This window comes from Lycorma delicatula, chromosome 10, assembly GCF_047948215.1.
Source record: "Lycorma delicatula isolate Av1 chromosome 10, ASM4794821v1, whole genome shotgun sequence".
Lineage (NCBI taxonomy): Eukaryota > Metazoa > Arthropoda > Insecta > Hemiptera > Fulgoridae > Lycorma > Lycorma delicatula.
In genome coordinates, this window is record NC_134464.1 from 61,384,960 (window position 1) to 61,408,775 (window position 23,816).

Consider the following 23,816-nt stretch of genomic DNA (forward strand, 5'->3'; position numbering starts at 1 on the left):
TATAAATATTAAAAGAGAGTATGTAAAACAATTACATCAGTTCTTTTTATAAAATATGCAATATAACTCAAGATTCCAGTATATTTAACTTTTAGAAATCAAAAACATTTTTAAAAGTCTAATAATAAAAAAAGAACATCAATGACTACTAGTGGTTTTTTTTAAAGCTAAATCTTTTGTGTTTCTTCTTATTAAGAATATTCAAAATAGTTAAATTAAGATTGCAGAATTACAGATATAGAACTACAAGTTAAATTTTATAATTTACTTTCTGGAAGTCACAAAGACATGTAAGTGCAAGGAACTAACATCACATAACAGTAAAGAATATAAAAAAGATTAACAATGCAATAAAATTACCTGACAAAATATTATCACCATCTACTGTATCAGCTTCAGTCTTCATACTTTTCAGATTATTTTTGATAAATATATTACCTAAAACAAACAGAAAAAAACTATTAAGTTTAATTTATCAAAATTTTTCAATTTTATTTAGTTTTCTTATACAGTAAGTATTGTTTATAGTGACTAAAAACTTGTCTCTTGGTTGGTTACGTATGCTGTTAATACATAAATACATATGTATATTGTTTATAATTACAACGGTTATTGTGACATATCGGTTATTATGACTTATCTTTTCTACTGCAATGCAACATTTTATCCCTTATGATAGATGGAAGTGACTCGTCAATAACATAATATATTTACATTGTAGCTATAGAAATATTTGGACGGTTCCTTTTTTCTTGCATATGCACTGCAGTTCTTTTTTTAACTTCTTCGTGTACCAGATTATTGTGAACTGAAGCAGCCACAATCAGTTATTAATCTTTTGCTGTGAGCGTATTATATCGTGCGCGTTCAGTGTTTTATTTTACGTATCCTGTGTATAGGCATTGAAAATACTCTTAAAGCATTTAGATCAACCGTATTAAGTGTAACTGATATTAAGTGAAATGATAACCAAATTAAGAGTAACTGTTGCAAAGTTTTGTCAATTTAATTATCAGATATTCTACATATGCTTTTCCAAATAACATTTTCATCCACTTGGCTGCTGAACTTTATTGGCTTACAGGTTCAATGTTAAAGATGTTACGGTGATATGAGATATGCTGTCAAAAGAGTATTCTTGTTATTTGTAAGGAAGTTAATTAACTCTGTTTTTTCTTGGTTTAGCTGCTGATTTAATAGAGGGAAACACATATAATAGATTATAGGTTAATCAGGAAAATCACATTAATTTCAAGTAATTATACAGCAATAAAGCTCCTTTAGAATGATAAAGTTAAAATTATTTTTTGCTTAATACATTTTATTTTCTGATTCTGTTGATAGAGCATAATAATATTTTTAAATTTAATGCATACAACAATACTACTTAAGTGTAACATTTTTAATCCAATGAACATTTGTAACGACTATCTTTTAACATTTCTTGTCCTGAATCCACATAGTTAACAAGGGCTGGCGGTAAGCTTACAACAATGTTTACTGATGTCCTTTTGCATGTTAGTAGGACACAGGTCCATATTTTAAATCCAAAATGGCAGCTTCCAACTTCACTCTATTTTGCTGTAAGCTTTATTCAAAGGTTTTCAAATGGTTCAAGTAGCTTATTTGTATACTTTTTATATCTACAGTCACAGTAGCCGCAACAGCCACATTAGGAAAGGAGCAACTGATCCAGAATCATAATCAAAATTTTTAAAGTTTGAATTTCCTATTTTTACTTTTTTACACATACAATAATAACATGGATGACTTTTTATTATATAGTATTTATAACGATAATATTTATAACAAACTAGAAAAAATATTTCTGTCTCTCATGTCTACTGATTATTATTTTATCTGAATTTAATAATTATATTACTCTAAAAAGCTCTATACATGGAATTGGGGTCATATGGGGAATGAAGGATTAACAAATATTTTCATATATAAAAATTGAAAGAAAGATTGAAAGAAATTGAAAGATTTAAAAAAATAAATTTATTGTAATTTTCAATATGTTTGTTACAATCAATAGGGAGATAATTATAAAAAAACCAAATGAAATGTAAATATTTTGTGATTCTAACAGGCAAGCTGATACTTAAAATAAATTTATTTAATTATTTCACGTGTTATTAAAAAAAAAAATTGTTTGTAATAAATATTTATAAAAAAACTTATCTGTATAATAAAATGAGCAAAAGAAGAAAAATTGGTACACCCCAAGAAATTTAAGGAAACAAGTTAAAAAAAGAAATAATATTGGTAAGATCCCAGTAGAATGCTTTGAAACAAAAAAATATTATTGCGCTAGTAGAGGTGTAAGAAAAAAAAAGTTAAAAAAAAGATTTCAACCCTGAAACTCAAACTCAAACCTGACCTCAGATTATGAATCTATGAATTGGCTGCTGTTGCTGCTGGTGTGTCTGAAAATATATAAATAAGGTACTTGAATCTCTTGAAAAGTTAAAATTCTTATCTTTAAATGGAGGGAGTTTACTCCAAAATGGAGCCAAGTTGGAAGTTGTCATTCTGGATTTAAATTGGGAACTCCTCTCCTACCAGCCTCTTAAAGGGAATCAATAAATTCTGTCTCATGCTGACTGCATGCCCTTGTAAGTAAAAACATTATCAAAAAGATTATTCAATATCCTGGATATTGTTAAAGTAAATAAGTCAGTTTAATACAGAGGCACCTACAGAAACTTACGTATGCAAACTTTTGCCCTTTGAATGCACTACAAACACACGTTTAAGAATAATAAGGACAACCAATCTTTTTACTAGTTATGTTAGAGCAACCTCTGTGACAAATTTATAAAGTTCCAGGAATAAATTACCTCCTTTCTTTAAATTTTAACAATTTAGACTTGAGAGTAATGTAGAAATCCTTCCTAGCATAACGTTGAAAATGCCTGATAACATAACTCCAGGCTTACTGAAGCTTATTATTCATATCTCCTGAAAGAACATTACACTTATAGAAAACAAATTGGAATAAATAATCAAAAGTAAACAAAGAATAGAACATTTTTTGAGGATCCGTACCAAATTGCAAATAATTCTTACACATTTAGATAATTCTCTCTTTGTGACAGCACAAACCCAAATTTCTGTTGATCTGAGTGCCCAAGAAAGTAAGACATATTTTCATATACAGTGCGTTTGGAAAGTTGCTTTGCACTGGAATTATGGAAGTGTAATGACAAAACTTTCTTAATTATTATTTAGTATTTTTATTTCATTGTTTTACAGAAACAGATACTACAATAACTGGAATAGTTTATAAAAGATGTTGAAAATGACCTACTTCAACATCAATACAAAACTGTACACATTCCAATTTGTTTTCTTACACTTTAACTGATCTAATGAAGTTTCTCATATATATGTTGTTTTTAGTTTGTCAACTGTGCATGGTATGTTATGATACACTGCTTATTTCACTGCTTCCATAGAAAGTAATCTGGGAGTCATACTGGGCAATCGTGCAGGCCACAACCCCTTGAAATGATTTATTCACCAAAGACATTTCATAAAAAAGTCACTGGCCTGTTAGCTGTGTGTGCTGTGGCGCCATTATGTTGGAACCAACTGTGATTGACCTCCACTTCTGTTAACTGAGTAATGAAGTTTGTTGAAACAGCACAATAACGATCACTATTAACTGTATTTTCAAAAAAAAGATTGGACCCACAATGCACGTTCTACTCATATCGACCCCAGACTCCAAATTCTGCTTTGTGTAAAGATTGTTGTGCAATTCATGGGTGTTAGTTGTCTTCCACGGTCATGTATTTGGTGAATTAATATACCCTCCCAGATGAAACCATGCTTCATCTGTAAAACACATAACATCGGGGATACATATGAAATTTTGGTCAATTAAAAAATTTAAACCATTGACAATTAGTCTTTAGGCATGGTCTGTAGGTTTCAGATTTTGAACACACATTACTTTATAGGGGAAAAGTTTCAGCTCTTTTCTTACAGCTTTATGTGTGGTAACAAGTCTGATATTTTGCTGCTGTGTTAACTTACGCATTAATTTTGATGGACTTTTGGCCATAGCATCTGAAATATCAAGCAGCTTCTGTTTGCTTAGTTTAGTTGGTCATCAGTTTTGATCAGCATGTTCAACAGTCATTTTTCAATAACAGTTCAAACTGCATTGCAGTGAGAAACAGAGTATTTGGAAACTTTTCAGAAAACTTGTGCTTCACTAAATCAGTATACTTGTCACCTTCACGAAAGATATGTTCAAATGAAAGATGAAAAAAATATGTTCCTTTTCTCACAACTAATGATTCCAATAAAAGAAATGAAACATGTTCAATCACAACTCAACAATAGACGTTTTCGTTTATTACTGAGCAACACCTGACTAACCTAATGCACCGCATAATTCTAAAGCATACTGCACAGAGACTTTCAGAATGCACTGTACAGGAGCAACAGTATCCATGTAACCTAAATACAACTTAAACATTGACACCTGACAAAATATACTACTACCACCAATAAATTTGCTAATATTAAATGTTAAACCTATGAATTTCAACGAATAATGAAGTACATTCATTCTTTTAAACGGAACCAACAATCGACCCTCAAAAAAAATCTATCAGCTAAATTTAAAAGAAAACATTTATAAACACAAAAAATAAGGAGTCTGAAATTGTTCAGGGAATAACCCAATTCAAAGAGTCATTCAATTATACTGCTTGTAAAAACCTGGTACTGACCCTTCAAGGATGAAGAATGATAACTGAGAAAATTATATATTAAAAGCTTCAAGCTAATGAAGAATATAGTGAGGATAGACTTCAAAGAAGGAAGAGGACTACAAACTCCAGGAATAGGATGAATACGGGAACATTTGCATGAATAGCAAAAATACATAATAAAAGTGAACAATATGTCAGTGAGGTTAAAATAACTGGAAGAATCTTTTAAAAAATAAGTAATACGTAAACTTATCAATGCCTTCACAGTTCGTCCTACTGCCAATATTGCATCAGATACATTATGAGGGATATAAAAAAGAATATAATGATAATAAGTCTGAGCACCTCTTGCACTTCATAGCAGGAATTAGAAATAAATGGGGTGGCCTCTACCTTGCTGGCAGTAGCTTACATTAAGCCTTCATTTAAATAGTATCTGTTTTTTCATATATAAATGCTAATTATGAATTTCAAATAATTAAAGTAAGAAAAGAATAACTCTTACCTTCATGTAATGGTAATTTTACAGGATAGTTCTCATAATCAGGTTCTAAATTTGGGTCATCAACAAAATCATCACGGAGTAATTCTTTTAACATCATATCTTCCTCATTCTTGTCTATTTTAATATTTTCCTAAAAAAAGAAAACTGTAATAGTTAAAACTTTCATTTTTATAAAAATAACTGCATAATCATTTAAAATAAAAGCAAATAAAAAGCAAAATCAATTCAGTTAATGTAAAATGTAATATATATTAATTAATAAGAAATTATTATAATAAATGTTCACTAATTGGAAGACTGTTCAAACAAATAAGTATAATATAATCAATTATGGAAAATACTTTGTGTAAGAGTTACCCCAAGAAGGATCCAATCCTCTATTGATGGTGACACATCAATGCAAAATGTATGTTTGGATTTTGGGATGAACAGCATGAAGAATTAAAAGTTGAGTTGGACAACTCTGAAAATAAGTTAACATAAAATACCAGAAAAAAAACAATAACATCAAATACAATTAGATTCAGAGAGATTAACTACAGTTGCAGCTCTGAAAGTCCAATCATTGCTGAAAGTGGGAAAGCTTAAAAATTTCTTGAGGAGAATATAATAATCACTACAGTGCAGGAAACACAATTCACGGACAACGATCCATTTGAATCAAATGGGTACAAAATAAACAGTGTGGCTGTAAAATAATAGTAAGGTTTTAAAGGTAATAGCTTCATAAAAAAGCACTGCAGAGAGATGAACTGTACGTTAAATGAAAGAGAAAGACTCCAAGCTTATATGTGCGAAAGCTAGTGCATGTATGTTGTGTTTCCAGAACATGCAAGCAGTATGTTCATGTTAGTCATCGGTGCACGGGGAAGGTGAAATGTGTGTTGTGGCTTGCTATGTTTGAGTCAGTTATATGTATTAGGTGTGAATACCATTGTGTACACAATGAAGACCCGATGGGACAAACTCGAAGAAACAGGGAGACTACTGAAGCAAACATGTCCAGGATGGCCATCAGTGTCTGATGAAATAATTGAAATATGTACAAGTTTCTAGTGTAGCTGAAAAAATCCGTGCGTTCTAGACAGTTGGGCATTTCTAAAACAACTGTAAACAACGTGTTAAAAAGATAGTTACTTTTCATTGCATAAAAAATTCAAGTGTATTATAATGTACAGACTGTCCCACGAAGAAACTGAGCAACTATCAAGACATGTTCTATTGGTGAAAATAATGAAAATGTACATATAAACATAGGTTTGGAAACGGTTTGTTTTCTAGTTACTGCTAATGAATGATTTCGCCTGGATTTCAGCTTTTCTAATAAAAAGAACCCTACTGTAAATTTTGGGAACCAAATTAAGAATAAAGTTGGTGGTTTTTTATATAATTTGAGCTGGGAAGTAAGATACAGGTCCCAGAACTGTAACTTCACTAGTTTTTAAGTTATTCTATGTAAAATAAAATTTGGTAACATAAAACAAGTTTTTTTAAGGTCTGTAGTGTAATAGCTTTGTTAAATGACTAATAAATGTGGAAGATTTAGTAACAAAATGTACTCGAAAACATACTTCACGTAATGAACAAATGAAGATTGACTCTTTTCGGACATCTAAATAGAATAAATGAGATTTATAATAAATTATAAATTTGTCTAGTAATTTTACTATCAAAATATAAGGTGAACACAGATTAATTGAACAGTAAACAGAAGGACTTCAAGCAATTAAATCTGAACATATAAGACATTAAAGATAGAACACTTTTCTGAGAGAAACTTAAAACACTAAAAATAACTGAGCATGTGATATAGAAGAGGAGAAGAAACTATAAAATATAAAAGAAGTGAGGGAATTAAATTTGGAAACTCTCAAAAGGTCATGAAGAGAATTTAAAAGGAAGAGAATAAGGATACTCCTAAATTGATCAACTGAGCCACTACAATGGGCCACTGGAAAAAATGTTCACTTTCCGATCAATATCTATAGCCCATTCAAATACAGAATATAATATTATTTCAGTTATGCAATCACATATATATTTCACAAATTATTAAAATACAATCCAAATTTAATAATATAATTATTAATTTTTAAAATTTAATTAAATAAGTAAAAATTCATATCTATCTTTATAAATAAATTAGAATACAAAAAAAGACTCAATTTTATTTTGATATTTAATTTATTAAAATCGATTAAGTGTTCTTGAGATAGGTTTTTGTAGATTATTTTATTGCACTATCTCATATGATTTTTTATAAGCGGATAAGGGACATGATATTTTGATAACAAGTGTTGTTTATAAATTATATATGCAATTCAATCTACATCTTTTAAGTATTTAAATGTATATGCACATTCTAGGCAGCAAGCTAAATAAATATCTAATGTTATCTTTGTGTTCCGCACTAAATTAAAACAAGAGCTTTTGTTTTAATTGCCTCATTTACCTCAATTTGATGTTTTCTTACCATCTGTATAGGTGTATGTATGAATGACTAAATCTGAATAATCAACTACAAATAAAATTGTTGAATTTTTTAACAATACATAATACTTTTTTACCTAACAAATCTTATAACGTCTATTATTTCTTCACTACAAACATTTACCACTAGGCTCTACCCTTTGATAAAAATAGTTTACATTCATTCACTCAGAATACTTCACATTATAGAATAAGATAAAAATTGAAACCTTTTCGATTAAATACTTTTTTAGTAAAACACCCTTTTTCTAGTTTACATACTCAGGATGGAAAAAATCTGATGTGGATACCACATGACTTCTTTGTACACCTCTTAAATTATATAAAAATGAAAATTACAAAAAATTTTATTTCATTAATAACTTCTGATATTTTTTCATATTTTTTTTTTATTGTTATTATTGAATTATTATTTATTGTAAAAGTTAATCGTTTTCGAGTTATACAACATACATATATATGTATGTAGAGACGTCATGCCAAAACTACTCAAAATGGATTCAGGGATGGTCAAAATGGATATTTCCATTGAAATCTGAAAACCAAACTTTTTTGCAATCACAATACTTCCTTTATGTTGTACAAGGAAGTAAAAACTAACAAAAATTTGAAATGATGAAAATGAAGTAAATGTAAATTTACTTAACAGGTGTTTTTCTTCACTTACAGGATGGTGTTAAATGATTTACACCCTAAAAATCCCTACACAATTCAGCTTATACCAGAATAAAATATTAAGCTTAATCATATCGTACAATAATTCAAAACAAATCCTTGTACCATCATCATTGGCTTACCCGCTATCTCATTTAATAACACATAAAATCATACAAATTAACATAAATTTTTCAAAAACAACTACAGAGTCATATTTCATAACACCTTCAACTAAAATCTTAAAAATTTACCCCTGCAACTGTCATTACTTATTAAAATTATAAATAATTATTATATTATAGGATACCAACAATCAATATTATATCAACCAATATTAAAATATAAACAGGACAAACCTGTTTTGTAAGTCTTTGTTTTTGTAAAGTAGGTTTTTCTGATCTTCCATCAGATCCAGAATTATAACGACCATAACGACTTGATTTTGTACCTTGAGAAAAGCATTCAGAGAATGGACCAGGATTCAACTATAACATAAAAAAAAAAAAAATATATATATATATAAAAAACAACAAATTAATAAATAAAATAATTTATTCACCTTTTCATTAGATGTTGTTACACTAATCTAACTAATCTATTATATAAAGAGGAAGAGGGTATTTTTTGTTCGGGATAAACAAAAAAACTACCCAATCTATTGCTACTAAATTTTTACCAATGTTTCTTGGCATAACTGAGAAGTTTTTTCGATAAATTTCATCTTGAAAAAATAAGTATATATATGCAATAGTGAAGCTACTAAAAACATTGAACAAAAACATTGGTTGAAGTTAAAACCTTTAATGAATTGAAATAATGATCTGAGAACAGGGTTAGAACTGAATATTTGGAACAATTGAATGAATAATATTATAAAATAATAGATTTAAATTTACATTACATACGAGGGTCTGTAAATTAAGTAACGAGACTAGATTTTTGACAGCCAAAGTGGCAACACTGTAAAGCTACTAGTTAACATATGGTTATATGATCAGCTGATTTATATTAGATATTAATATTTTTAGTCTAATGTTGTCACGTGAGACGTATACACAAGTTTTTGTTGTGCGTTACAAAAATGAGTGATACTAATTATAAGCAACGTTGTGTAATCAAGTTACTCTGATAATGTTGCTGAAACTTTTTCAAAATTGAAAAGATGGAGATGATGCTATTTCTGAGACCAAGTTTTTAAGTGGTTTAAAGCATTTTCAGATGGCCGGGAAACAATTGCGGACGATCCATGCTGTGGAAGACCATTAACATCAAAAAGTGACGACAATGTTGAGCGAATCACAAGACTTGATACAGTACAACAGGTGGGCGATTAACTGCCAGAATGATTGCAGAACAATTGAATTTGAACCATACGACATTCCATCAAATTTTGACAAACGAACTGGACATGAAAAAGGTTTGTGCAAAACTGGTCCCAAAAAACCTAACTGTTGAACAGAAAAACAACAGAATGGAAGTGTTCCGCGATTTTCTAGGGTGAATTGAAACAGATCCTGATTTTCTAAAAAAATGTTGTGACTGGTGATGAAACTTTGATATTTGAATACAACCCAGAAACAAAATGCCAGAGTAAGGAGTGGCATACTTTTCAAACTCACTATGTCCCAGAAAAGCAAAAATGAGTAAATCAAAACCAAGCTAATTTGTTTCTTCAATAGTAATGGCATTGTCGATAAGGAGTTTTTGCCTATGGGACAGATTGTAAATCAATAGTTTACAGAAAAATTCTTGAAAGACTGTGGAAAAGAGTGTTGCCTGCGTGAGACCAGCCATCAAAGACAACTGGATGTTGCATCATGACAATCCACCTTGTCACACTGCACTTTCAATTAATGAGTTTTTGGCAAAGAAAATCATTCCTGTAATTCCTCAACAACTTTATTCACCAGTTGTGAGTGAGAAAAAAAATAGAAGAGTACATCTAATATTAATCAAATTATTAATGTAATAAATAATTCTTACTTGAATTATGGTTCTATTCTTCTTTCCTGCACCTCTACCTTTTTCAGGAATATTCGGTTTCACTTTATTCTCCTTTGGTTCTTGTTTAACAACACAATTCCTGGAATTAAAGAATAATATTTGCAACATCTTCTTATCAAATACACAGAATGATTCAGGAGGAAAGGTTAACGATTAGGAACTAATTCTAGAGCTTGAAAAACGGAAAAAAGAATCACACAAACATATTCCACAAATGCTTTGTTATAGAGTTACAGTTAGTGAAAGATTTCCCCCAATTTCAGCTCCCCGTGGGTGAAATGAAAACATACTGAAATTTAAAAATGTTACATAAGGGGTAAAATGTTGATGATCTTTTAATTTTTTTGACCTGAAAAATTGAATAAAACAGGTCTGTGAAAACTGTATCTCCTATAGCTTTCATGATAGCCAACATAAAATTAAAAATTTGGTGATTAAAAAAATATATTTTTTAGGTTTGAAGAACAATAACTTTGTTAAATGAATAATAAATGTGTAAATTTTATTAAAAATTTGTAGAGAATTTAATTCTGAGAAAATTTATTAAGAAAAGTCTATGAAAAAAAAAAATCAACTTTTATTATTAAAAACAAATCTTAATAGAAAATATTATGAAATGCACGATCAGCTTGATGGAGTACCAACACATTTCAAAAATGAAGTAAGACAAATCTTTGATGAAAAGTTTATAGGTAAATAAATGGATTGGATGGAGGGGGCCAGTAAATTGGCCACTTAGATCACTGAACCTTAATCTCTTAGATTACTGTTTAAAGAGGGTGGATGAAATATGAAGTATACAAACAAAAGCAGACACACGTGATTGTTCGCATTCTCAAAGCTGCTGGCATCATTAAAGAACCTGAAGATATCATTAGGTTGACGAAAGAAAATTAAAAGAAATGAGATGAAAAGTGCGATGTCAATGGTGGAATTCTATAACATTTATTGTAAATTAATATATTACAAACAACAGTGAGTATTTAAAAAAAAAATTATAAGTAAATTATAAGTATTTCAATTTTTCAAAGGTCTAAATTTATTATACTAAAAACAGCTGTTTTTAAGTTCTCAAGTTGCTTCCTTTACTTCTTCTTGTGATGGATTTGAGATCAAGGGATGCATATTTAGGTGTTCCAAACTGCACTTCATCTCCCTTGTCTTTATTTAGTAGTTTGTGGAAAGTAAGCACTCCAAACTTGAAGGACTTGACTGTCTTGTGCCACTGTCTGACTTTTCATTCGCATTGGGGCGTAACCTTTCCTAAAGATTCTGATGGTGCGATAAGTTTCTTGTGTTGTTAGCAGTGCGATCTTTCTCAGCTTTATTTTTAATTTAACAATCTATTCTAGTTTTATCTTTCTTAAAGGCCGTTCTGGTAGTTTCTTTTGGGTTTTGTAGTTTTCTCTATCGAATTCACTTTGTGTCTGCAGCCAAATATCTGCAATGTTTTTTTGCAAAATTTTCTACAGTTATCACCTTGTTATTGCTTTGCTTCTTTAGATTTTCCACACTTATTCTTTGATTAAACTTAATCAGCACTAGGTTAGCTAAATGAACATCTAGGTTCGGTAGCTATGAATGTCTGTTGTGGTACTTGTATGCCTATAATCAATAAGGACATGGTCTATTTGGTTCTTCATGGCACCATCTAGTAAGTACAAAGTCTCTTTGTGGATGTCTTTTCTTTGAAAACATGTGCTAACTGCTTTCATATCTCTAGCTTTTGTCAAACTAGAAGCCTGACCCAATTATCATATATCACGAAGGCTTTCACTTCCTGTAACATGCTTTCATAAATCCTCCTTCCCTATCTTAGCATTTGCATTTTCCAACATTATTTTTACATCATAACTTTTAAACTTATTCCACTCCTGTTCCACATTTCATAGAATGAATCCTTAACATCATCAACCACTTCTTCAGTGGGTGCATAGAAATTTATGATGATATAAATCTACCCCTAAATCTAATACTACGCATTCTTTCATTTTTGGCCTCAAAATTCATCACAGCCCTTTCCATCCTATTATTTATCGCAAAACCTTCATAGCATTTCCCTGTTTCAGTGCTGTTTCCCTGTTTTGTAATTATTCATTTTCTCTGCCAAGATCACTTCCTCCTGGTACTGCTTAAGTTCTCACATTTCATGTTCCATGTTTGAAGTATCCAATTTTTAAAATATATGTCCCATCCTTCAACCAAGGATAGATGTTGGTGTTTCATAACTTGCCTTTTTCCAAGGTGGGTTGTTAACCCAATTCTCAACCTCCACAACCTAGAAGAGCTAGTTTCAGGTTGCTGAGCTCTAGCCTACTTCGTCAGTGACAGGTCCATCGAAAAGGTTTTTCCCCCTGCATCTTGGGGAGGTACTAGGGCAACCCATGCCTATAGCTCACTTCCACACCACTGGGTCTGGCAGTATAATGTTTTCACTATTAAGCAAATAAGGTAACTCTGCCTGGTATCAACCTTTGGCAGGAAAAAAGTGTCCTCACCAACATCAATTACAACGGCAATCACACAAGAAGGTAGAATTTCTCGTAAAAATTTGTCATTACCAAGGTCACAGGTTTGGAAGATGAAATTTATTTAAATAAAATTGCTTTTCTGGTCAGGCTAATTTTTATTTATTAGGATATGTAAATAAAATATCAGAATCTAGGGCTTAGAAAACCCTCATTTCATCATTGAGCACATTAGATACAGTCCAAAAGTTAATGCGCAGTGTACAAGTGACCAAACCATTTTTTCATGAACAACCTGTGACCCAAAACATTTATCTTGTTTGATGTGTTGGAAAATTTTGCCTGAATTCAACTACAACATTCATAATTTAACATCATCTTTCACCAACCCATCACATCAGGGTGTACCCACTTATAAGTTTATGAATAAAAAAATTTCTTAACTGGTAGATGGTGCAACAGTCTGGCCACTAAGGTTGCCAGACTTAATGTTACACAATTTCTTTACATGAATTTTATTAAGAATCAGTTCTACAAAGTTGCTGATACAGAAGATTTGAGGCAAGAATCATTACTGCTTTTACTAAGATTGATGATATACTGCATCATCTTAGCAAGGATTAAATTAACACTTAGGCATCATATGCGCTACATGGAGCAAAAGTTGAATCCTTGTGAAATTCATATTAACAAAATATTTTATGTATGAGCTCTTTGTAGAAGAATCATAATTGTGCAACATATCTTTTATACCCACTCAAAATTCAAATGATACTTTGAATTTATTTTATGATCAAAAGATATTTTGTGAACATCTTTTACTTGTAATAACAAATAATGAAACAAGGCTAGCGAATAAGCACAGTACATACTTGTAAGAAACTGAATTGTATTGAAAATGACTAAAATGCCATAATTACTGAGTGTGCCACTCACTGGTTAACATATTATATTACTAAACATATTAATAACAATCTAAATATGATAAGGAAAAATGATAACTTAAGTCTCTACAGGATAAGTGGAAAATATAAAGCGATATACACAAATCTAAGAACCAGAGTATGATACAAAATTTATGGCAGTGAAGAGAGAGCTCACTAGCTAGCAATGGTTAGTAAAGTAAATAGAGATTACCATTTAGGAAGGTACTTTTCCCGGTAGAAACAATGCAAATATTTTATACTGAAACTTGCCCTCACTAAATCTGGTTACAAAACTATCAGCAAGAGAATTTAATTTACTAGGGTAGTCTATTGAACCATATTATTATCATAAGCAGTTTTGCTTACAGGAACATAAAAAAAGGAACATGATTTTTTTCTTTGACTAGCAATAGAATTAACAGAGCTGTCCATATTTACTAGACTATAATAACTGGAATTATCTTTTAGCTTATCAGCTGAGTTCTGCATAAGAACTTTGCTTAAATACATACCCAATGAGACAAAGACATAAAATTGATCCCACACTCAACAAATCTAACCACAGGACATGGAGTATACCAGCTATACTCCACGTCCTGTTTTGCTATTAGGCTACTGCCTTGTTACTTAAAAACAAAGTTTAAAAAATATACAATTGCAACTTACTCTCTTTGTCTATTTCTCTTTACATTTACATTAGGCAAATATATCTTTTTATTTTTTGCTTGATCTTGATTTACATTAGGAAGAAGTTTTGTTGAAAAAGGTGATAGTGAAAGATCTCGCGGACCCCTCAATGATGGTAAACGCTGAGTGGATGTACCAGGTTCTGCCTTTATAGCAGTTCCATTCATTAAATCTTTGCTTCCCTGCATTTTTTCGTTAGCTGAAATAATATTATACTTTAGTTAATTTGAACAAGCATATAAATTATTTACCTATAGAAGCTTCACTATGTACAATGGAACAATTTTATAAAACTGTGGCTTAAATATCAAAAAAGTGATGTTACATATACTAGTTACTATTTACACATGTCTATTCTAACATCATTTTTAAAACAAGCAATATGATGGTTGGCCATGGTATATGATGCTTCAAATGTTCTTAATTTTTTTTAGGTCATTCTCTATTATCCTTCCACCCAGGCTGTTGAACATTATTAATTCATGATTTATATTATATTTATTGCGACGCGTATAAAAGACTGTACTAATGAAATTAATAACCACAATTCATATTCATACTTGTCCGTTAAGTTTATGATGGTCCCCACCAAGAGATTGGTGCAATTATTATTACTTTTAGACAGTAAGCATGTTCATACATCATTGTACTGTCACTACTGATACTTGTGTTGTTTGATATTTATTTTTAAAATTACACCAGTACATTATATTTATCTGAGTATTACTGTACTGCTACTGTTACTGTTGTAGAGATTACAATTCGGCATCATTATGGATCTTCCTGTGAATGTGTTTGAATTTTTTATTTTGTCAAGAGATAAAATGAATTGTTTTTTTTATTTAAATTTTGGTGTTTTACCAGAACATACACTGTGCAATCAGGGGCATGATGTAGGGTTAAAATATTTTAAATGAATGACATTGGTGGCGGTACAAGAAAAGGTAGTGCCAAGTCACAATACAATGCGATGTGATATATGGTTACAGGGCTATAAACTAAGGCCTGTTAAAGTTTTACTATTTTTTATTCTTGGACCTATGAAATGATGACGAAGCCTTCTGTGAACAAGAAATAAATATCAACTACAACACAACTGTTGACTGGAGAAATTACCTAGAGGAAGTATATGCTGAGAAGTTTTTAAAGCAAATACTGTGAAGCATTTGCAGAATTTAACTCACTCACTTATGGCCCCCATAAGTGCATACTCAAAAATTAGAATTGACTATGGGAGCAGCCAAAAATCAGGCATAGCAACAAATTTTTGGATGGCTGCTCGTGCACATTTTTATGGGCTTAAAATGTGAAAACTGATGATCACAATGTCTTTCAAGCAATCCTGGAAATTACTGTTGCTTTTTGGCACACATATTTGCATTAATATGTAAATAATCAATGTTTCAAATACTATTATCTCATTTTCAGATTTCATTAATAATTTCAATTGGTTTCTTTTCTTTTTACATTAAAAAAAAATCTTGGGACATTTATTTGCATACTTTTTATTAATTTTCTAAAAAAATGTACAGTAAAAATCTAAGATTTTAAAATATTTTTTCTAAAAATGCTAGTGTAATTTTCTGCCAGAAATACACACAAAACAAATGGGAGGAGAAAAACAGAGGACAACTTTTTTACTCTATATTCTCCTAAAATACAACAGATTAATATTTTCATTTACAGTAGTAGGCTTCAACTTAAACTGAATTCACTTTTTTATATAAAAACCTTAAGTTGTCTTAAATTAACGAGTTAATTCATTCCAAGTGGTCTGGGAAAAAAGTAATATTTTTTTCTTTGATGGCCAAAAACACTTTCTCATTATCATTGCCCGGAATAAAATATTTTAACAAAAAATAACAAAGGGTCACACTCAATGTCAAATCAATTGACACGAAATGAGTTTTCAGCTTTTCCAATTTATCCACTAATGATTTGAAAAACTCATCTTTGGTCTGAAGAACAGTAATCATCTCTGCCCTATCAGCTGTTACACACTGTTTGTACATTATTGTATCTGGCAACACATCATACCTTTTTGGAAAAGTTGAGCATGTAAAATACTACCTGCTTACCTCGACATTTGGTGCATACATTCATCATACATCTGTAGTTGTCCTCGTCACAAACAAAGATGTCTACTAAGTTCTTATAATCAACATTAAGTTTGGGACCATCAATCATGAGTTTGATGTTCTGGTGGTGGGGGGCTGACATAAACTGTATGAGTCTTGGATGCAGCAGCCAAGATACACCATTTTGGATGGAGTTCACAGAACTTTGATCTTCCACGTTTTACCTCACAGTTTTCACTTTTAAAGGAGATATACAATTCATTTAAGTTTATCAGAACAAGGCGCTTTTACTTATGCACTTTGACACCATCAACAAGTGTGGTAACACATCCTTTTTACCAGAACACAGCCTGCTATTATTGTCATCTTCATAAAATAAAAACTTTTTTAATTATGTTATTACTAATTCCTGTTTTATGTCTTTTACCTAACTCCGGTAGAATGCCTTGCTTATTAACTAATTCTCTAGTAAGTTTAACCAAATGCTCAGACACACTGAACTCTGATATTATTTTAGATCTGGTCCAAGATTGGTTGACGTAAACTGATAATTTTAACCTTATCTTCTTTAGAAGCAAGAACACATTTTTCTTTTAGTTTTAAAACAAGATCATCATATTCATGTGAAGAAGATTGAGCTGGATTTTCATTTTCAGAAACTTTTGAATCAAAACACAATTCAATATTCTTTTTTAATTTTTCAGATACCTTGTTTATTTTAAATTTTAATGCTGATGGCCTTTGATCCATGCTTAATTTTTTTCTTAAAATTATTTGCTTAAATTTTGATAGAGGTGATACACCCAAAATGATTCAAGCAGCATCCAATTGTTCTATATTGTGGTGTGGGGTAATGTATTGTTCTTGGTCTTCGCATTCATATAGTTCTTTGTTCTGCTGCGAAAAGAGAAAAAATACTTTTGAAGTAGTTAACACAAAGAGACATTCCAGGAACTAAATTTAAATTTGGAAAAGTGTGTTCTTTAAGAGCTTGTTCTAATATTAGTTGTCTTAAGGTTTTCTTAACTGTTTTTTACGAGTTCTCAAAGGGTCACAACAGAACTGTCCAAACAGGTGACTGAATTTTGACAAAAAACGTTTTTCATGATACTTACAAACACTAGTGACATCTGAATTAACATGTAAAAATATAAATTGTTGGTTTTCATCCCTAAATTCACAAATTTTAATGAGTTCTTTTAGCACTGCACCATACACAGTTTTATGACACTCTTCATTCACATAAATTCCTATGAAACACTGTTATTCCATCGTTTTATATGAAATTACTTGAAAATAATGTAAAAATTTAACTGATTTTAAAATTTGCAAATATAAAATTAAGTAAAAGTTATTTATTTAATAAAAACTTTCAAACACAGGATGAAATTTGAGATGCTCGGTAAAGATGTGAACAGGTTACTGACTAATGTCAGAGTGACCAGTCTTTAACTACAAAGCTAAATAATGCAATAAACATAAATGAGCATGTTATAACATGAACACTGCAGTTTGAATGTTTCAAACAAGTCTATTTCAACTACAGTAATAAGTATGAAAATATTAAATTGCCGAGAAGACAAGAAACCCCCTTGGAGCACTTATTTACTTTCTTTCATTTTCCTGTTTAGCCTTCGGTAATTACCGTTCAGATAATACTTCAGATGATGAATGAGGATGATATGTATGAGTGTAAATGAAGTGTAGTCTTGTATAGTCCCAGTTCGATCGTTCCTGAGATGTGTGGTTAATTGAAACCCAACCACCAAAGAACACCGGTATCCACGATCTAGAATTCAAATCTGTGTAAAAATAACTGACTTTACTAAAACTTGAACGCTGGAACTCTTGACTTCCAAATCAGCTGATTTAGGAAGACATGTTCACCACTGGACCAACCCGGTGGGTTGGTCTTATTTACTTATTTACAGAGTCAAAATGGTATCACTTTTAAGAGGTTTTTCACGATTATAACTTTCTTATTAGTTCAATACACAAGAAACTCTTTTATTTACTGTAAACATCTACAAAAAACACTGTATGTTGTGCAAATTTGAGATTTTTATCACCAGCCCCATCAGAGTTATTTGAAATCAAAATATACATTTTTTTTAAAAATTAGTTTTCAAAAATTCATAAAAATTTAGGGTAAGTATATCAATTACCATTAATATTATCTATGGTAAAACTACTACCATATACCTACATAAAAAAAATTCAAACCGTGTATGCCAACCCTGCCTCTTAAGAAAAATTACCAGAAGTGAAATTTTCACAGTTTTTTATGTTCAACTTTATTGGTAATTCCTCATAGAAAGAAGAGAGATAGGTAAATGAACCACTGACCAATCTTTTAAAAAATATGATTAAAATTAATCATATGAGAAAATATGATTAAATTACTTTGTCTTTCATCCTTCTGGGACCGATAGTTTTTTTAGTTATGATTTTTTCCATAAACCCTTACAATCAGATGTGCACACCGTAACAAAAATGGCCACCACAGGTAACTACTTAAATAAAAAATTTAAAAGAGATAGTTTTAAGGTCCTGAGACACATAGGAAACAAGTCGGTAAGTTTCAATTTTTTTCGAATTGGTCAAGCAATCACCCTTGGGTCACTTCAAATGGATTAACCCATTGTCGTTTTTTCTGAATAGGTGATTCATTTAAAACAATCAAACTGTCGTTCACAGCATTTACAGCTAGATTTTTTAGATAGATTCATTACAGCTAATAGATTATTCAGCATTATTTTTAGTAGATGCGTCTTAACTGTTTGCGGCAAGTATCACAAATTTTGTAACCTTGTTTAAGAAATGTAAATTTGCACGAAGTTCTTGCTTACACTTCTCAGGTTTTTCTTAGGGTATGACTTCACTTTTCAAATGGATTGCAACAGCACATTTTACTTGAAGCTGTAGAACTATGGTTCCATGCTGGTCCCTGTATTCTGGTCAAAGGCTGTGATGAATTAGTCATAAAACTCAAAACCTGTAGAGAAAGGCAAGCTCAGATAACAAAGAGTGATTGAAAAAAAATTTGTTTCATCACTTTAAAGATATGATCACCAGCACCAAGAGCTCCCCCCTCTTGGGGAGTACACCACTGAAACTTCTGTTGATTATCCAGACTGAATAATACTTTATTTGTCTCAATAGGATGAAACATATACATCCTTTTGCTGGCATGATATGACATGTTAATCTTTTGCCTCATCAAGTGACCCAGTCTGGCAGACTGGAAGGAAGGGGTTTTCATTGATTGAATATCAATTAGTAATTGCCACATAGAGGAACAACTGGAATATTCTGGTGTACCTAATTATTACAAAATTATTTTTTAAGATGATCCCATTATGAATGTTCACCACATGTACAACACATTAGAAAGCAAAAAATAAACTTTTCAAAATTAAAAAAACACATTTTTGGATATATTCAAGGTCAAATGGTGACCTTGAACTATTAATATCACAAAACCTTGCCAGGTGACATATCATATGAAAGCCCATTCCAAAAGCTTTAAAATGACATCTAAATAAGCTATCTATTATAAGAGCTGAGAGATTTATTTTTTTGTAATTACTCAAACCTTGCTTTTTGCATTTTTATTCAATTTTTTACAGGGTCCTACACAAAAAACTGAGTGGCTGAAAAATTTGAAAAAAAGAAGAAATTTTGCATCACTTCACGGCCAAAACCAAACCTGTAAATTTTATTTGAATTACTGGACATGAATCTGAAAGGTGCATTTATTTTCGTTGGTTTGATGTGGAATGACCTAAGATGACTGCAGTAGACAACAAACTCTGGTACATTAAAGATTCTGTGTTTCCATGGGACACCTCCTCATGCAGAAAAAAATGCACATTTAACATGGATTCAGATTCTGAACAAGATGCTATTCCTCTCTGACATTAAAATAATCTACCAATTGAAGGAAAAATTTAATACTACATATGACAGAGCATCAGGATGCAGATATTGACAATGTTCCCTAAAAGCTGGACTTTAAAAACATTCAAGATGAATTTGGAAGGAAATCAAGACTACACTGGAAGTAAAGCTAAAAGCCTGGTTAAAGAAAAAGGTGTCATGTCCTGATCCTAAACCTTCTTTCTTAATCCTGTTTAGCCTCCAGTAATTACCATTCAGATAATATTTCAGAGGATGAGTGAGGATGTTATGTATGAATGTAAATGAAGTGTAGTTTGTACAGTCTCAGTTCAACCATTCCTAAATGTGTGGTTAATTGAAAACCAACCACCAAAGAACACCGGTATCCACGGTCTAGTGTTCAAATAATTTACTTTACTAGGATGAACGCTGGAACTCTCGATTTCCAAATCAACTGATTTGGGAAGACGCGTTCACCACTAGACCAACCTGGTGGGTTCCTGATCCTAAACCTGATAGAACTTAAGATTTTCAAAAAAATAACTGATCTGTATAAAAGTGAGGAAATAAGTCGAATGATGTCCGGAAAAAACAAATTTATTTCTCTCAAGATAACGATAAGACAAGAGCATGTTCATAAAAAATTAATTCTGTGTAATCTACGTTAAGCTTTATCACTGCTTAAACACAGGTATCCATTGCTTACCTACAGCAATGTAGGTTATGCATTGTAGAATGAAAAGAACTGATAGACCAATTAAGTCCTACAAAGATATTATAAAATATGTAGTGTATGCTAATCCTACTGAAGCTTGCTACTTTGGAAATTGCAAGAATGGTCCTGGGTTTGAAAAAGTCAAAGGAAGGATTGAGGAAGCTTTCAAGCTCAACTACATTAAAAACATCATCTAAAAACGGTGGATGCAAGTTGAAAAAAATATATATCTTGAGACATTAGTCAAACCTACTGAAGATTTCTTCATTATAATTTTTATAAAAGTTGCTTCAACACTCATTTCTTGCCAGTCAACAGTCCAGTTACCTCACCCATCTGAAGCAATCTCTGAAAGAAGGTGAATATCTTGTACTCTGTGACTTCGCAGAGAACTATTCATTCATTCTCCAGGATGCAGCCAAAGGTTTCCACTGGAACAATGCACAGGCAATAGTTCACCCCTTAACAATCTATTTCTAATATCTAACAACAAAAACATTGATGCATACATCTCGTATCATAATTTGTGACTGTCTCCCACATGACACAATAGCAGTGCATCTTTTTCTGAAATATTTAATTGATTTCATCAGTCTCATTTTACCACAAACCCAAGCCTGATCTGCCTCTCAGTACTGCTTGAACTGATGGTGCTGCCTCTAGGTACAAAAAACAGACTCAATTTTCTCAATCTTTGTTACCATGAATCAGACCTTGGGATCAAAGTAGAATGGCATTTTTTTGCCACATTTCATGGCAAAATTGCATGTGATGGTGTGGGAGGGGCTGTTAAAAGACTTGCAGCTGGAGCAAGTCTTCTAATGACCTACAATGACCAGATCATGACTCCACAACAGTTGTATGACTGGGCAAATGGACACATCGAGTTGATACATTTCCATTACAGTACAATTGAACAGCATATAAGGAGAAGAAGAGGCTTTGAAGAGTAGGACAATGACAGCAAGAACTATATCAGGTACTCAGAAACTCCAATATTTTCTACTACTGAACAAGAATCCAGTGCAAGTGAGGGTGTTTTCATTTTCTAACTCAGCAGTAGCAACCAGAAATTGAGGATCATCTTAAATTCAAAGAAATGGTTGGGTTCTTGATCTGCAGATATGATGGACACTGGTGGCTGCGGTGTGTTCTAGACTCAAATGAGGAAAACAGTGAAGATGAAGTTCTTACATCCACATGGACCTTCACCTTCCTTCCACTACTCAGACTTTGAGGATGTTCTTAATGTATATAGGAGTGATGTTATTTCGAAAGCAGATCCCAGGGTAAATCCAACAAGAAGAGTTTATAACCTCTCACAGTAAGACGTGGACAATGATAACCAGAAGTTATAAAAAGAAGTGTACACTATATAATTCTGTAAATATCTTTGGAAGATCTACCAATTGCAGTTAACTGGTCAGTATGTACAAGTTCATTATTTTATTTCACCATGATCACATTGCAATCCCATTATGAAATGTTTACCTCATGTACAACACATTAGGAAGCAAAAGTTTTTTTCCAAATTTAAAAAAAATACACATGGATATACTCAAGGTCAAATATGTTTTGGTTACCTTTTACTATTAATGTCACAAAATGTTGGCAAGCAATATATCACATGAAAGCTCATTTCAAGAGCTTTAAAATGACACCAAATTGAGCTCTGTAGCATTTATAAGAGCTACGAAAATTAATTTTTTTGTAATTACCTGAACCTTGCTTTTGGCAATTTTTTCACTTTTTTATAGGGTCCTACCCAAAAAAACTGACTGACTTAAAAATCTGAAAAAAATGTTTTTTTTTTTACGTCACTTTATAGTTATGATCAATCCAATTTTGTTGAAATTGGTAATGGTCAAGTTGTGAGGCTTATTGATTGAGATGGAATGATCCCCTTGCCACTTTACTCGAAGAGAGTGTTTTATACAATTAATAAAGTCAGAAATAGCAACACAAGTGGTGAAGGTTGGTTGACTACACGTGTCTTTAGCAGCAGAATCTGCACATTTATTACCTGGATTTTCACGTGGCTTGGAATCCTGCCGAAACTCACTTGTTTGTTGTGATGGTTCAACTCAGCGACTGCATTAAAAATTTCGATGACAGTAGGATGTCCAGGGTACAACTCTTCCAAAGCTTGGAGTGCATTACATGAGTTACTACAAATAAGGATATGTTGGTATTTTGGGTTAATGATATTCAAAACCTTATTGATAGGTTACAGTTCAGCAGTAAAGACACTTGTAATACAAGGTAGACCAAACATACTGGTACTGTCTTTACAAGTACGCATCTTACAGTATTATTCTGGTTTGATTCAGTTGTGTGTACTACTGTGTACACACAAGATTTGCTGAAAGATAAGAGGAGCTGTTGATTTTTTACTGTGTATCGTAATGTCAAAATTAGATTCTATAGGGTGGATTGTCCATGGAGGATATGAACATGGGTAAATCGGAAAAATAGAAAGTATGCTAAAATTATTAATACTAATACCTTATACCCTATATTATTAGTAATATATTAGTATTAGTAATACTAATACCCATAGGTGCTGTACAACATGGATGATCCTCATAGCTACGTAAATGAAGATTCACAAGTACTGCATTAAAATTCAGGTGATTCAGATTTGCTTTAAGATTGG

General features: G+C 31.5%; 1 protein-coding gene across 2 annotated transcripts in view; it reads right to left on the minus strand.

Annotated features, from left to right (window-relative positions):
• Positions 1-23,816, minus strand: part of Polr3D (RNA polymerase III subunit C53) — a 60,198-nt gene that overhangs the window by 31,385 nt on the left and 4,997 nt on the right. For both annotated transcript variants that reach the window (XM_075376542.1, XM_075376541.1), the window contains exons 2-6: positions 14,447-14,666; positions 10,366-10,465; positions 8,739-8,867; positions 5,236-5,365; positions 361-438 (exon numbers count right to left, since the gene is read on the minus strand). In XM_075376542.1, coding sequence (XP_075232657.1) covers positions 361-438; positions 5,236-5,365; positions 8,739-8,867; positions 10,366-10,465; positions 14,447-14,655 — 646 coding nt within the window. In that variant the 5' untranslated portion in view covers positions 14,656-14,666. The remainder of the gene's footprint in view (positions 1-360; positions 439-5,235; positions 5,366-8,738; positions 8,868-10,365; positions 10,466-14,446; positions 14,667-23,816) is intronic.